The following is a 16143-nucleotide window of genomic DNA, read 5'->3' as shown; positions in this document are numbered from 1 at the left end:
GGAACTGCCCCATTCTAGGGCTTTGTTTTTGCTGATAAACATCCTAGGACAGACTGTGAGAAGAGATAGAGATGAGCCCCAAAACAGAGTCTTGGCTTTTCTGTTTTTTCATCATTTCACATCGTTTTGCTTTTCATCACTTCGAGATGCTCCTATAAAGAAATGTTCCAGAGAACACTTCAAGGTTCTGGGTTCCAGCTGCTGCAGTTGTGATTGCTTTTGCAGACTGTCTTCTTTGCTGGTGTGCTGGAGTCCTGACAGCGAAGAGTGGAATCTGCCCAAGGAACTGAGTCTAAAAAGGTGTACACATCTCCTGTCCCCATTAGCCTGTTTTTTCTCCTATCTAGGGCAGGTGGGTTGGAAGGGAGGCATAAGCATTAAAGAGCCCCAAATAAAGTAGGTTTGTAAAAGATCAGAGCCTACATCCTGCCTTTGAAGATCTCTGGGACATTCATAGAGTTTCTCTCCAGTATGAATTCTTTCATGTCTTCGAAGATTGCTGTGCCGTGCAAAGGCTTTACCACATTGATTACATTTATAGAGTTTCTCTCCAGTATGTGTTTTTTTATGTATTTGGAGAATACTCTGTTGTGAGAAGGCTTTTCCACACTGATCACATTCATAGGGTTTCTCTCCCGTATGTGTTCTTTTATGCCTTTGGAGATGACTGTGCTGTGAAAAGGCTTTATCACATTGATTACATTGGTAAGGCTTCTCTCCGGTATGAATCCTTTTATGTATTCGAAGATGACTGTAACATGCAAAGACTTTCCCACATTGATTACATTCATAGGGTTTCTCTCCGGTATGTATTCTCTTATGTATTCGGAGACTACTGTGACATGAAAAGGCTTTACTACATTCATTACACTCGTATGGTTTCTCTCCAGTATGAATTCTTTCATGTATTTGAAGATTACTGTGACGTGCAAAGGTTTTCCCACATTGATTACATTCATAGAGTTTCTCTCTAGTATGTATTTTTTTATGACTTCGGAGATGGCTGTGTTGTGAAAAGGCTTTATCACATTGATTACATTTCTCTTCCGTATGAATTTTTTCATGCCTTTGAAGATGACTTGGATGTGCAAAGGCTTTACCACATTGATTACATTCATAGGGTTTCTCTCCAGTATGTGTTCTTTTATGTATTCGGAGACTACTCTGTTGTGAAAAGGCTTTATCACATTGATTACATATGTAAAGTTTCTCTACAGTATGAATTTTTTCATGTCTTTGAAGATAACTGGGACATGCAAAGCCTTTCCCACACTGATCACATTCATAAGGTTTCTCTCCAGTATGTGTTCTTTTATGTCTTCGGAGATGACTGTGTTGTGAAAAGGCTTTATCACATTGATTACATTGGTAACGTTTCTCTCCAGTATGAATTCTTTCATGTATTCGAAGATTAATGTGGCATGCAAAGGCTTTCCCACATTGATTACATTCATAGGGTTTCTCTCTAGTATGTGTTCTTTTATGTATTTGGAAACTACTATGTTCTAAAAAGGCTTTATCACATTGATGACATTTGTATGGTTTCTCTACAGTATGAATTCTTTCATGCCTTTGAGGATGACTGGGATGTGCAAAATCTTTACTGCGTTGAGTATATTCAGAGAGTTTCTCTCCAGTATGACTTCTTTCATGCCTGTGAAGATAATTGACACATATTAAGGCTTGACCACATTCATTACACTGATGAATCTTTTTATCCATATGAATTAATTTCACAATTTGGTCTAATTGTAGAGGAATCAGATCTTAAGGTTTTATCACTTTGTTCATATTCATGGTGTTCCCCTAAATTATAGGTTTTTTTCATCTCTAAAGATACCTGTGAGCATTTATTACATGGCTCATATTTATAGCATGCTTTTCCTCTATAAGGTTTTTCACAAATTTGAAGAGGACTAGAACCTAGACCTTTAACACAGTGATTGCATTAGTATATTTTCCTTTAGTATGAGTCATACTACATTTAAAAATGAACCAGGACAAACAAGAATTTCCACATTCCCAGTGCTCATAGAGGTTTTCTGCAGTGTGAATTTGTGGATGCATTCCCAATGGAGTTGGAAATTCAATTAATTGTAAACTTGTCTCACATCCAACAAGTATACTCTAATTGTGGACTACTACAAATCTTCTAATTGTTCTGGGAGAGAGAGGGGTAATCTGTTTCTTCCAATGTCCCTTATGTATATATGGCTTGTATCCACTGTGACATATGACATACCTATGAAAGGAAGAATAACAAATAAAAGGTTTCTACCTTGTATTCACACAGTTTGACTTTTTGTTCCTCATAGACATGTGGTATAGGGATTAAGGATTCTCCACAACAACCTTGGAGCCAACATTTGCTATTTTATGGGTTCCCTTTTCCCACCCTTATTCTACCATTTCAACTCCCTAACACCGCCTAGGAAAGAAAAAGGCAGAGAAAAGAATGGGGGCGGGACTATTGATGGGCGACTTCTTGCTGATTAGGGGCAGCCAGTTCCTTAAGGCAAGTTTGATCTTTACCATCTAATTTCTTCCTTTTCTTTTTGCATGCCTACCTCGCAAATTACAACTAACAGCAAACAACAGTAACCAGCCAACAATCAACAACAACCCACTCTGAGTCTTAGTCCCCTAGCATTTATTTAAAAGCCCTCAGAAAGCTCCCCAGAATTCCAAACATCACACAATTGCAGAAACTACCCACTGCTGGCAAAATCACACCCCTGGTAAAGCACAAGGCAAATCACAGCCAGACACTGTGGACAACCTGAAGCAGCCCATATCCCACACCTGCGATTAAAACGAAAACATATTTGTACAATATTTCTGTCTTTTTAAATGAAGCCAAAATTCCAAAATTGCCATTATATAACCTTGCCTCACTAAGCCTAGCAACGTCACTACAGCCATATGAGTAGTGCCAGCTTTATGGTGGACTATTTGCTTATGAGACAGTTTAAGAGATATATTTATCACTTATTCAATGTTTATACCTTTTGAATATCTGAGTGGTATGAGACCAAACAGATCGGTAGTTCTATGATATAGCTCTGACTGGGCTATGGTTCAAATGGTGACAGCTGCTAAGGCATTAGGTCCATGTCTTCTTTCTTAAAGGAATGACTTGCAAACATAAATCACATGCCTGACATTGAGGTACATGGTTTTGTGAGAATTTAATAATCATCAATACACGTATGGCTGTGCTTATTTACACTGTTGCTTTTCCTTAAAACTTCCAAGACATATAAGAATTTCTTCAGAGGCATATTTGTGTCAGCTTGCACATGACAATTACCTTTCTTGTCTTCGAGAACTTTGGTATTGTTCTTCAATATTGTGGTTGTCCCAATTATAGCCTAAAATATAATACCAGAAAATGTATGATATATTATTGTAAATTATGGAAAACTTAAGTTACTATATTCAGTGAACCTTAGAACCATGCCTGACTTATTCACCTCGTTCTTTCTCCTTCTCTATTGAAATGACAAAAGAGCATCAATAACAAAGAAACAGTTGTCCCCATATTTTAAGAGAAAATAAGGGGGAGAAAATAAGAAAAGAAAATTCACAGTCTTACCTATGGCAGTGAGGTTCCTGTAGGTCTCCAACATTACATCTTTGTAGAGATTCTTCTGGGAAGGACCCAGCAAAGCCCACTCTTTCTGAGTAAAGTTCACATGCACATCATCACAGGTCACTGCATCCTAAAATATACCATACATGTGCACAACAGAAAGCAGGAAACTGACAATATTGGACATGTATATTTCATTGATAATACAATCATATAATTCTGGTGCTTCCCCTACTTACTTCCTGACACAGAAGTTCTAATTTAATCAGCAGGTCGTTTTAAAAGGAAATTTCTGCACCTTCTCAATAGGATATAGCCTTGCAAGGCAAATGCCAATAAGCAGAGAGAGAGACAGATCAACAGTACTGAGCACAAGGCAGAGAAACTGTATAAACAATTACTAACTACAAAAAAACAAAACAAAACAAAACAAAACAAAAAAAACAATGAGCAAGCTGGGTGTATTGGCTCATGGCTTTAATCCCTGCACTCAGGAGACAGAGGCAAATGTATCTCATTGAGTTTGATGTCAGCCTGGTCTATGCACTGAGCTCTAGGACACCCAGAATTACATATTAAGATCCTGTCTTGCCTTCAAGAATTCAACTAAACAAACCACAAACAGAAAGAACTCAAAGGTTTTTACTTAAGTTCCTAAAAAGAATTATACATTCACTCCAGTTTGCTATTCATCTTCCAGAAACCTGAGGTGTCCCAGATTAAACTGTAACATTAATAAGAGCTTAATAAAAGGGAATGCATGTTTAAACAGTTACAAATGGACAAACGAAAACATTAGCAATGTAAATGTTGATCACAAATAAACAGCACAGGGAAGGAGAGGTGGCTCACCAGTGAAGAGCTCTTGCTGGTCCTGGACATAAGTGGGCTCCATTGTCAGTACTTACATGGGGGATCACAAGTACCCACTACTCAATGTTCAGGGGTTCTGAGGCCATATTCTGACTACTGTGAGGACCAGGCACACAGGAGGTGCATATTCATGCATACAGGCAAAATACTCATATCCATTCCAACATAAATTCAAAACAAGCACAACTATATAAGTCATAAGCACTTTTGAGGGCAAGCCTGTCTCCATTTTTATGTGTACATTTGTATGTGAGAGAACATCTTCCATGTGTGTACAGGTGACACACCAGAGAAGAGGGTGTCAGATCCCCTGGGTCTGGAGTAGCAGGTGGTTATGAGGCCCCCAACATGGGTTTTAGTATCTGAACTTAGATCAACCCCAAGAACACTTCCTGACTGACCTATTCAGGCTTCATAGTACTTTTTATTCAATAAAGGAAAAGTCTTTTACAAATTAATGAAAAAAATCTTAAATAAAGAAGCAAGTGAATTATTCCTGGGAACCTGGTACATCAGTATTAAGATGTTAAGTATGGGACCAAGTAGGATGCCGATGGATGATCCCCATTCTGTTATCTGAAACCCAATGCTCAGAGTGGCTCCTAATGCTGCATCTTCCTCTTCACCTCCTGTAGATGCCATAGACCACCCATTGCCACATGCTCTTCCCTCCCTGCCTCATTTTGTCTGAGCCCCCAGCTATGGGCAGACACCCCCCTGCCTGCCAGAAGACTAGGTAGTCAGTCCAAAGACCTACCCCAATATCTGCTACCCCAGATGCACTGGAACAGAATACCAGGGACAGATTCCTTTCCCCCGTCCAGACCTCCTGTACATCCCACGGACGAGCCCCACCTGACCGTCCTTTCCCACCTCATCTCTGTGTGTCAGACCCTATTCAGGCACACACTTCCCTGCTCCACCACATGCCACACCTGCCCACAGATCTACCATGCTATCTGTTACCCCAGACCCAATTTTCACAACTGCCCCTAGCATTGGAATAGAGCACTGCCTACACTTACTGTGGATCCCTAAGATCATCTCTCCCTGGCAGCCTCTTCCCCCAGCCTCCAACACCAGTAAGCATTCCTCGGTGAACACATCAGCAACACAGGCCAGCAAAAAGGCTATACCGAGACAGCACGCTCTCTAAAAATCCAGAGAGAAAACAGAAATCCAGAAAACTAAAAAAAAGAAAGAAAGAAAGAAAGAAAAACTATCACCCACCCAAGTCAAACCCAGAAATCAGCACCTAGACCGATAATGATCCCAAACCCAGAGTTATAAACACAAGCACAAGGACATAATAACAGCCAGGGAAATATGTCAGCAATAGAGCCAAGCTATCCTATCACAGCAGGTCATGAATATTCCAACATAGTTGAAGCATAAGAAAAAGACACTATGGGCTAGAGAGATGGCTCAGAGGTTAAGGGCACTGACTGCTCCTCCAGAGGTCCTGAGTTCAATTCCCAGCAGCCACATGGTGGCTCACAACCATCTATAATGTGATCTGATGCCCTATTCTAGCCTGCAGGTATACAGGCAGCCAGAGCACTGTATACATAATAAATAAATAAAGACCCTAGGGGCTGGAGAGATGGCTCAGAGATTAGGAACACTGGCTGCTCTTCCAAAGGTCCTGAGTTCAATTCCCAGCAGCCACATGGTGGCTCACAACCATCTGTACTGAGATCTGGTATATACATAAAATACATACAAATTTTTAAAAAAAGAAAAAGACCCTAAAGCCAACTATATAAAGAAGATAGAGGTTCTTAAAGAGGAAATGACTAAATCCCTTAAATAAATCCAGAAAGACAATCGGAAGAAATCAATAAAGTCCTCAAAGAAAGACAGGAAAACAAAAGGAATAGGAAATAATAGAAATAAAGGAAGGAGAAGAGCCGGGCGTGGTGGCACACGCCTTTAATCCTAGCACTCGGGAGGCATAGGCAGATGGATCCCTGAGTTCGAGGCCAGTCTGGTCTAAAAAGTGAGTCCAGGACAGCCAGGGCTACACAGAGAAACCCTGTCTTGAAAAACCATAAAAAAGGGCTGGAGAGATGGCTCAGAGGTCAAGAGCACGGCCTATACTTCTAAAGGTCCTGAGTTCAGTTCCCAGCAACCACATAGTGGCTTACAACCATCTACAATAAAATCTGGTGTATACATAATAAATAAATCTTTAAAAAAAGAAAGAAAGAAGGAAAGAAAGACCATTAAAAAAAAAAAAACAGGTACAAAAAATAATTTCAAAAAAACCATAAAAGAAAATTTTCCTAACTTAAAGAAGGAGATGCCTATCAAGGCACAAGAAACATACAAAACACCAAATAGATTGGACCAGAAAAGAAAGTCCCCTCACCACACAATAATCAAAAGACTAAATATGCAGAACAATGAAAAAATATAAAAAGGCACAAAGAAAAAAGATCAAGTAAGACATAAAAGCAGATCTATTAGGGTTATATCATATGTCTCAGTGGGGAATTATATCATATGTCTCAGTGGGGACTCTAAAAGCCAGAAGGGCTTGGGTATGCGCTGTAGACTCTAAGAAACCAGAGATGCTGAGTACAGCAAGCCCAGATTGCTATACTCAGAAAACTTTGAGTAATCATAAATGAAGGAAATAAATCATTCCAGTGATAAAGTCAAATTTAAACAATATCTATCTACATATAGAGACATGCTGAAGGTGCTAGAAGGAAAACTCCAGCCCAAGGAGGCTAACTACCTACATGAAAACACAGAAAACAAATAATTTCATACTACAAGCAAAACCAAAAGGGAAACACACACACACACACACACACACACACCACTACTACCAACAAAATAACAGGAATTAACAATCATTGCTTATTGCTATTTCTCATTATCAATGGCATGAATCCCCCAATAAAAAGACACAGATTAACAGAATTAAAAACAAAACAAAATCAAAACTGGACCCATCCTTCTATTGCTTACAAGAATTACAGTTTAACATCAAGGATAGAAACTACCTCAAGGTAAAGAGTTGGAAAAAGATATTCCAAGCAAATAGACCTAAGATGCAAGCTGCTGTTTGTGGGAAGGATTGTAAGCTTTGTCCCAGGTAAAAACAGTCTTGGCAGGCTTTACCCCTTGGAAACGCCACGGATTGACAGAATGGAGCCATATTGGGTCTGAAATTCAAGAAGTGGACAGGGGACTCCAGTCAGGCTACTGTGTTTCTAATCAAACATCAAAGGGGGCAGGGATCCTGACCCAGACCGGCCATTGCACGCCACAGGCGTAGAGTTGGGGAGAGACCGGCTTGCCAGCATGCAGGCCAGAGACACCTGGGGATCCTTCCGTGGAACAGATACCTGAAGGTTTACTCTTGTTTCCCTTTAACCCTTATTCCTTCTTGTATAGGATTGTTAAATTGTATAATGAAGTCTAATTGTTAAATTGTATAATAAAGTCTCATTTTTAAATTGTCTAATAAAGTCTAATTGTTAAATTGTATAATAAAGTCTCATTGTTAAATTGTATAATAAAGTCTAATTGTTATAAAAAAACAGAGCCAACAGCTGTTGCTACTTTAATATCCAAGAAAATAGACTTCAAACAAAAATGACTCAAAAAGGGATGGGGAAGGACACTACATAATCATCATCAAAAAATTAAAAAATAAAAAATCCACAAAGAGAACCTTTCAATACTTACATCTAGGCCCCAAACATAAGAAGAGCACTGGCAGTTGTAAAAGATACACTTCTACAGCCTAAGTCACTGACCCTCATGCACTCTCACCAACGGGCAGGACCTCCAAACAAAAACGAAACAGAGAAATACTGGAGCTATCTGACATTAAAAAACAAATGAACACATTCATAAAACATTCCTTCCCTAAAGAGTATACCTTCTTCTAGCACCTCATGAATCTTAATCCAAAACTGATCAAATACTGAATGCAAAGCAAATCTCAATAGATATAAAAAATTTAAAATAATCCCCTGCATCCTATCAGACCACCATGGATTCAAGATGGTCACCAACAATAGGAACAACAGAAACAGAAAGCTTACGAACTCATCGAAACTGAACAACTCTCTACTGAAAAAACAAAACAAAACAACAAAAAACAGGCCATAAAGAAAGAAAGAAATGAGAGACGTCCTAAAAGTCAATGACAATGAATACACAGCGCTCCAAACCTATGGAGCAATAGCAAAAGTGGTGCTAAAGAGCTCTGCCGATAGCACTAAGTGCCAACATTAAAAGAAAAAAATTTTTTTAATGGAGAGATCTCATAGCAGCAAGTTAACAACACACCTGAAAGCTCTAGGACAAAAAGAAGTAAGCACATCCAAAGAGAGGAGACAGCAACAAACTATCCAATGGAGGGTTAAAATAAATAACATTTAAAAAAGAGAACAGTGTGCTGGGTATGGTGGCCCAGGCATGTAATCCTAGGGCGAGGAGTTTGAGGCCAGCCTGATCCACAAAGTGAGTCCAGGACAGCTAAGGCTACTCAGAGAAACCCTGTCCCAAAAACCCAAAAGAGAAAACAAAAACCTAATATGAACAATCAATGAAACACAGAGATGGCTCATTCAGAAAAATCAACAAAATAGACTCAGTGTCATAACAAGAGACAATGGGGGAAATCCAGACAATCATTAGGGCATGTTTTAAAACCGTGTACTCCAGCAAACTGGAAAATCATCATCAACAACAACAACACACTTTTCTCGATAGGTACCACTTATCAATGTTAATTTAAAATAATATAGACAATTTTTAAAAACCTAAAACCTCTACTGAAGTAGACATACTTAAAAGACTCTAAACCAAAAAAAAAAAAAAAAAAAGAGCCTGGGGCTGGATAGTTTTAATGCAGAATTCTACCAGATTTTTAAAGACTTAATGCCAATATTGATCAAAATATTCCACAAAATAGAAACAGATGGAACATTAATTACCCAATTCATTTTATGAAGACACAGTGACCTTGATACCCAAAGCACATAAAGACTGAACAAAGAAAAAAGACAATTTCCTTTATGAACATAGATATATAAAATACTTGCAAACTGACTCCAAGAACATCTCAGAAAGATCACCCACAATAATAAAATATGCTTCATCCCAGAGATGCACAGATGGTTCAATATCTGAATACCAGTAAATGTGATCCATCACATAAATAAACTGACAGAAATAAACCAAAGTATCATCTCTTTAGATACCAAACAAGCCTTCAACAAAATCCAATAGCACTTCATGGTAAAAGTCTTGGAGAGATTAGGGATACAAGGGTCACACCTAAACACAGCAAAGGAAATTTACAGCAATTCTATAGGCAACATCAAATTAAATGCAGAAAAACTCCAAGCCATTCCACTAAAATCAGGAACCAGACAAGGCCGTCTACGCTCTCTACTCAACACAGCACTTGAGGTTCTAGCGAGAACAGTGAGACAACTGAAGGAGATAAAGGGTTATAAAGTGGAAAGGAGGAAGTATCCTGATTGGCAGATCACTTTCCACTACCAGACTCCTACAGCTGAGAAACACTTTCAGGAAAGTGCTGGGGTACAAGATTAACTCAAACGAAATCAGCAGCCGCTTCTATACCTCCTGTATAAAATAACAAACAGACTGAGAAATAAGTCAGGGATACAGCAGCCTTCACGATACCCTCAAATAATATAAAATATGTTGGAGTAACTCTTAAAAATTAAGTGGAAGACTTGTATGATAAAATTTTCAAGTCATTGAAGAAAGAAATTGAAGAAGATATCAGAAGATGAAAAGAACTCTCATGCTCATGGACCGGTAGGAGTAACACAGTTAAAATGGCCATCCTAACCAAGTGCAATCTACAAATTCAACAAAACACCCGTCAAAATTCCAAGAGAATAGTTTACAGACCCTGAAAGGAAAATTCCCCGCTTCACGTGGAATAACAAACACCCAGGATACCTAAAACGTACCCTGAATTAAAAAACTGCATGGTATTGGTAGAAAACCAGATGCATTGATTCATGGAGTCAAATTGAAGACCCAGACATAAATCCAATCACATATGGACATGTGATTTTGGGTAAGGAATCCAGAAATGGACAAAAGACAATACCTTCAATAAATGGTGCCGGTTAAACTGCATCTCAGCATGTTGAAGAATGCAAACAGGTCCACATTCATCAGCCTGCACAAAACTTAGGCCCAAGTGGATCAAAGACCTCAAAATAAAACCAGACACACTGGAACTGACAGAAAAGAAAGCACTGGTACAGGAGACAATATTCTGAACAAACCACCAACAGTGCAGACATTAAGACCAACCATTAATAAATGTGACCTCATGAAACTGAAAAGCTTCTGTGAGGTAGAAGACCCAGTCAATCTGACAAAGAGACAGCCTAAGGAACAGGAAAAGATTTTTACCAACTCCATAACCAATAGAAGCCTAAATGCACATTCAATACTACCCTAACTGGAAATTCAACATTCATAGGCTCAAGCTAACCTCCCCAAACTGTACACACAGCAATCTGGTTTGTTTTCATTCACATGCATAAAATAATACACACTAGGAAATTATAGATTCACTCACCCTGTCTCAATCGGGTTCCTCTTCATAATGGTGACCCCTGTAGCTGATTGCCTTAAACTTTAATCTGTGACCTAGCTATTGCCCACCCTGTTTCACCACAGATTGTACACAGTAATCTGTTCCTTCTATTCAGATCTGAGGGCAGAAGTCATGATGTACATGAAGACCCTTTCCCTGTTACTGCAATGGACACTTCCCTACACGACCCAAATGAGTAATTCTAAAACCCCGTTGTGGTGCAGCCCTTAGTTGTTAGTTTAATCAAAAGGAAAGCAAGGTCATTGCCCTGGCGATCAACGGACGGGGGCCCATGAGTCAAAATGGCTTGTCTCAGAAACATTTTTTTCTAAAATGCTGGAGGTGTAGGTCTTCTAGAATTAATATGCCTTTCAAGGAAGAAATTACTCCAAACACATTTAAAAGATTAATTATGAAAAATCTCTGTAACAATAGCATGCACCCAGTTCTGGTTCATGCTAAAAGAGGAGCCAGCACAGGACAGATTTTGCATTCCACATATGCTGTCACCCTTAAGTCTCTTTCAGGTTCAGGCCCCAGGTTATATGCTGAACAATTTAAGTAGGGACTGGAGACTGCAAGTCTAGCCACTCAGATAGATTGGAGATTTTACACAGCAAAGATATTCTCAGAATTATTTCCTAAGAACACCGGTGCCCTAAAACAGCAGTTCATTCCTCAGTGACAGGGTCCTAAGGAGAAGGTCTCAGAGGCTGCAAAAGACAGGAAAACTACAAGGTAGAAAGCTAAAAACTGGGGTGGGGAGGCCTTGCAAACGGTCTTATGTTAAATAAGCCTCTTAAGAAGAAGAGCATCTTGTATCTACTTCCAGGCAGGAAATGGAAGGAAATGGGCGATATCCACGAGGTCAGCATAGTTGGATATCTACCAAGTCAATCATACAATGGGATAAACTCAGGAGGAGTCTAAAACACCAATGCAGCACAAGGGGAACACAGGGTATCTCAGGAACGTTCCTGACCACGCCCACAGTGGCCTTGGCACTGATAACCACACCCCCATGTGGTGGGAAGACTGGGGCTCTCAGAATCTGAGGCAAGCCCTCCTCAAAGGCACCAGCCTCAGACCATTACAACTTTCCTAAGCACATTTCTGGCTTTAGAGTAGGACTCCTGCTTTTTTCCCCCTCTGTACCCCATGGCCTTAGGCACTGTTACTGGCTCTGCCAAGCCGGTTCCTGGGTTTCAGAAAGAGCCTTGTCATTCTCCATAAGGAGGGCCTCAGGGAAAAGCCTTGCTTGACCAGGCCATCCATCCACACAATCATATTTTCCCTTCTCAAACACTGTCACCAGATGTCTTGCCACATGGGTGGCAGAACTATGCTTTTCTCAAGAAAGCCGGACCTTGATGGCACACCAGGCTTTGGTGTTCGTTGTGACACTGTAATGTCCCATTGAGCAGCTTGTTAGAGGCCTGCACTTTGATTTGGGGATGGGCATAGTGGCTGGCTGCAAATCAGAGATGTCTTCTTTGTTATGGTTTGGTGCCATGTTTCTGGACAATCCTGGTCCACAAACACATGTGTCCTAGCATCCTAATCTCTAACAGGCCTGGTTAGCACACGACTTCTCTGTGGGGCAGTCTTCCCTCAGCTAAATTCTGTTTGGTGCGATTTACAATCTCGTAAGCATTGGTAAATCCTTTACCTCATCCATTCCACCCCAACACCACAGCTTAATACTGAATGGCTCCCCCAACACATGAGATACTGTTTACAGCCTCCATGAGAGTAACTCCAAATGGATCTTACAACTAAATGTTAAATGCCAAGGGCAAAACTTCTAGAAGATAGAATCTAGGACTATACGAGTTTGGCATCCTGCAAAGGATGTTTCTACACACAAGTCTCTGCTCCAAATGCTCTGCGGAGATGCAGCCCCCACAGTGAAATTATTCAGATGCCACCGGGGTCCAGAGAGTGTTTAGGTCCACGACGGACCTCACGGGAGGCCACCGGTGCCCACCCAGCCACCGGTAGGACCCCAGCTCTGGCTGATCACGCAGCCGCTCCTCCCCGTTGTTGGCAGCAGCCACATGCTCACCATGTCGCGACTTAGTAGCTTGCCTGAGCTCCTCTCACAGCACCCAGCAGCAGCGCGAACAGTTCAAGCCTACTCAGCCACGAAGCAGAAACCGCAGCATGGCTCCCGGAAGAACCCTCCTCCTCTTCTGACTGAGGGCTCACCCGGAGGCTGTGATTGGCCAGTGAGTCCCGAGTGACATAAGCACCGCCTTAAGGAGAGAGTGTGCTGAAAGGACGCTGCGTAGTGTTTCCTGGCTCGGGCTTCCGTTCCAGAGCCAGACCTTTGCCAGGTCGGCAGTGTGCATCTCAGTGGCACTTGTGCCTCTCCTCCAATAGCTCACCCTTCTGTCGGCACTCGGCAGGCACTTCCTCTTCTTCCTCCTGGAATCTCGGGGGATAGATTGCACAGTCCATTGTTCAACTTGCAGCAGGGCGAACAATCTGATCCATCGATGGAAGGGTTCCAAGGATATAAATAATTAAAGGCAGATTTTAGGGAACAAAATAAAAGTTTTCTTCTGTGACTTCTTGCTCAGTCGGGTCAGGCAAACTGCAGCTCCGTGGCAGCCGAAACAAAACAAGCCCGAGACCAGCTCCTTGTGCCGCCACCGCTGATCTGTAGCTTTGGGAGGCCAGTGGACACTGGAGAAGGACGACGACCAGAAGGTGAGGTGCGATCACGAGCTCTGCCCCGGAGGCACCTGGATGCACCTGCAATGTTTCTAAGAGTGAGAGAGCAGAACCCTGGTTCAGTTCAACTTTTTTTTTTTTTTTTTTTTTTTTTTTTTGGTTTTCCGAGACAGGGTTTCTCTGTGTAACCTTGGACATCCTGGACTCACTTTGTAGACCAGGCTGGCCTCGAACTCGCAGCGATCCTCCTGCCTCTGCCTCCCGAGTGCTGGGATTAAAGGCGTGCGCCACCACGCCCGGCCCAGTTCAACTTTTATATATGAGAATAAGATAATGGTAGACTGAAGGTACCAGATATTGTGTTATATGGAGTTTATTAAATGAGCATGGGAGAGAAGGAAAGGGGGAGGGGTACCCCAGAGAGAGACAGAGACAGGAAGAGAGGTAAGAGAGAGGAAGAGGAAGAGAAAGAAGTAGAGGAAGAGTGGAGAGGGGGAGAAGGAGTAGGGGGGTAGCGGAAGACAGGGAGAGGGAGAAGGAGTAGAAAGAGAGGGACCACTTTTATATGGCCCTGGGCAGGGCCATGCCCCGCGGCAGGTAAGCAATGACGTCATAGGTAAGGGACTGAAGCAGACTCCTAACATCAACTGCATTGGCAGGGCCCGCCGCTGGAGTGAGTAGTAGTGTCCCCAGACTATGGCCGGGCCTTCCGCTTCTGTTCCACACACTGGTACCAGGTAAAGCACATGCAAGATGAAAAATTAAAAGTCTGGGTCTGCGAAGAACACAGCGAGGCCTCCAGGGGAAGCTAGAGAGGATAACGAAAACAAATGCAGGCCCCTGAACAAGCCCCAGAAAGGCCTGAACCATGACCTTCCAGGCGGCATTCCATGGACAGGCAGAGCTCCTAGGAAAAGGCTGCGGCCTATGGGGCCACTCCCCTTGTGTCTCCCCTGGCCAGTCCCCACCACTGGCCACACTGTCCTCTCCCCAGCCCAGTTTACTGGTCCCTGTTCCTCCAGATACCTTGGGGAATTCTTAAAGGACGTCATCCAGGACTGGAGAGATGGCTCAGTGGGTAAGAGTGCCGGCTGCTCTTCCAGAGGGTCTAAGTTCAATTCCCAGCAACCACATGGTGGCTCACAGCCATCTATAATGAGATCTGGTGCCCTCTTCTGGCCTGCAGGCCTGCTGCAGGCAAAGCATTGTATATACATAATAAATAAATAAATCTTTATTAAAAAAAAAAAAAAAAAAAGAACAAAAGAACATCATCCATCTTGAGCCTCACAGAAAGGACATTTGGGGGCCACATGTTCAGAAATGCCCACTTAGATTACAGTTCGGCTTGTCTGTCTGCGCACAGGGCAGGGCACTCTGACATCCCTGAACTCTCTGAACTCACTCACATCCTCAGACATAAGCTGAACAGTCCCCTTGTGGGGATGGAAGATGACGCCCAAGTGGGTCAAGGGGAGGACCCATGGAAGTTCATTCTTGCAGCCCTCGGTGCCAGCCACAGAAACATAAACTCTGCTTTGTGCCACGAGGTGCTCCCTGTGTTTGAACAGTTCTTAAGCCTCTCAAGACAGGATGAGATTGAATACGAGGTTCCTTGTCACCTTTAAGGTGTAGGTGTTGATTTACCTTGCCTGTTTTCTGTTTGTTTAAACCAAAAAACAAACAAACAAGATAGAAACAAAACAAAAACAAAAACAAACCCTGCAGCTACTTTTCACCTGGTATGGGTGAGACTTCAGACAATCCTGAGGAAAAAAGCAGAGAACAAATGAAAAACTATATGGAGCACTCTTGTTAGCCAGCACATCTTCCACACTGGGGTGGAAAAAAACCCACACAGCTGTATTATTAAAGATTCTTTAGATGAACAGAACTGATAGAAGGAATCCCCATACATGTAGAAAGTGGATCTATAAGAATGGTTCATAGTCTATGGTCCAATTAGTCCAACAATGGCCGTTAACCCATGGAAAGTTGGAGAATCCAGTGGCATTCTGGTCCATGTCTCAGTTGGTCTTCAGTATACACCAGATTTTAAAAAACGAAAGAAAGAAAGAGGCTCTAATACCAGTTTTTAAAACGAAGAAGAAGAAGAAGAAAGAAAGAAAGGAAGGAAGGAAGAAAGAAAGGAAGAAGATATTGTTAACTAGATTAGAGTGAGCAGAAAAAGAGAAAGAGCTACCATGTTGAAAATCATTCATACATGCAGGCTGCCTCCAGAAGCTGTGGGCTAGAGCTGTAGTTAAGAAAATTCCCTCGGGGCTGGAGCAATGGCTCAGTGGTTAAGAGCACTGTCTGCTCTTCCAAAGGACCCGGGTTCAACTCCCAGTACCCACATGGCAGCTCACAACTGTCTGTAACTCTA

At 41.8% G+C, this 16143-nt stretch overlaps 1 protein-coding gene and 1 pseudogene across 1 annotated transcript; one reads left to right on the top strand and one right to left on the bottom strand.

Annotated features, from left to right (window-relative positions):
• Positions 1-284: 284 nt before the first annotated feature.
• On the bottom strand, positions 285-13149 carry LOC127203400 (zinc finger protein 120-like). The gene is made up of 4 exons (XM_051162164.1): positions 13069-13149; positions 3596-3722; positions 3311-3371; positions 285-1654 (listed from the first exon to the last, which is right to left on the bottom strand). Exons 1-4 carry the CDS (start codon positions 13147-13149, stop codon positions 340-342), a joined length of 1584 nt encoding a protein of 527 aa, XP_051018121.1. The 3' UTR covers positions 285-339.
• On the top strand, positions 13148-15385 carry LOC127203399 (headcase protein homolog; annotated as a pseudogene).
• The last annotated feature ends 758 nt before the right edge of the window (positions 15386-16143 follow it).

The sequence above is a fragment of the Acomys russatus genome, chromosome 19 (genome assembly GCF_903995435.1).
Source record: "Acomys russatus chromosome 19, mAcoRus1.1, whole genome shotgun sequence".
Taxonomy (NCBI): domain Eukaryota; kingdom Metazoa; phylum Chordata; class Mammalia; order Rodentia; family Muridae; genus Acomys; species Acomys russatus.
The sequence above is the reverse complement of the archived record's forward strand: the minus strand, read 5'-3'. Positions and strand labels throughout refer to the sequence as shown.

Excerpts from the sequence above, each read along its gene's own strand:
- LOC127203400 (XM_051162164.1), bottom strand. The coding sequence starts at position 13,149 with ATGGTGAGCATGTGGCTGCTGCCAACAACGGGGAGGAGCGGCTGCGTG. Across the intron at positions 3,723-13,068 it reads GGGGTCCTACCGGTGGCTGG|GATGCAGTGACCTGTGATGA; the intron begins GTGGGCACCGGT and ends GGTATATTTTAG. Across the intron at positions 3,372-3,595 it reads CAGGAACCTCACTGCCATAG|GCTATAATTGGGACAACCAC; the intron begins GTAAGACTGTGA and ends ATTATATTTTAG.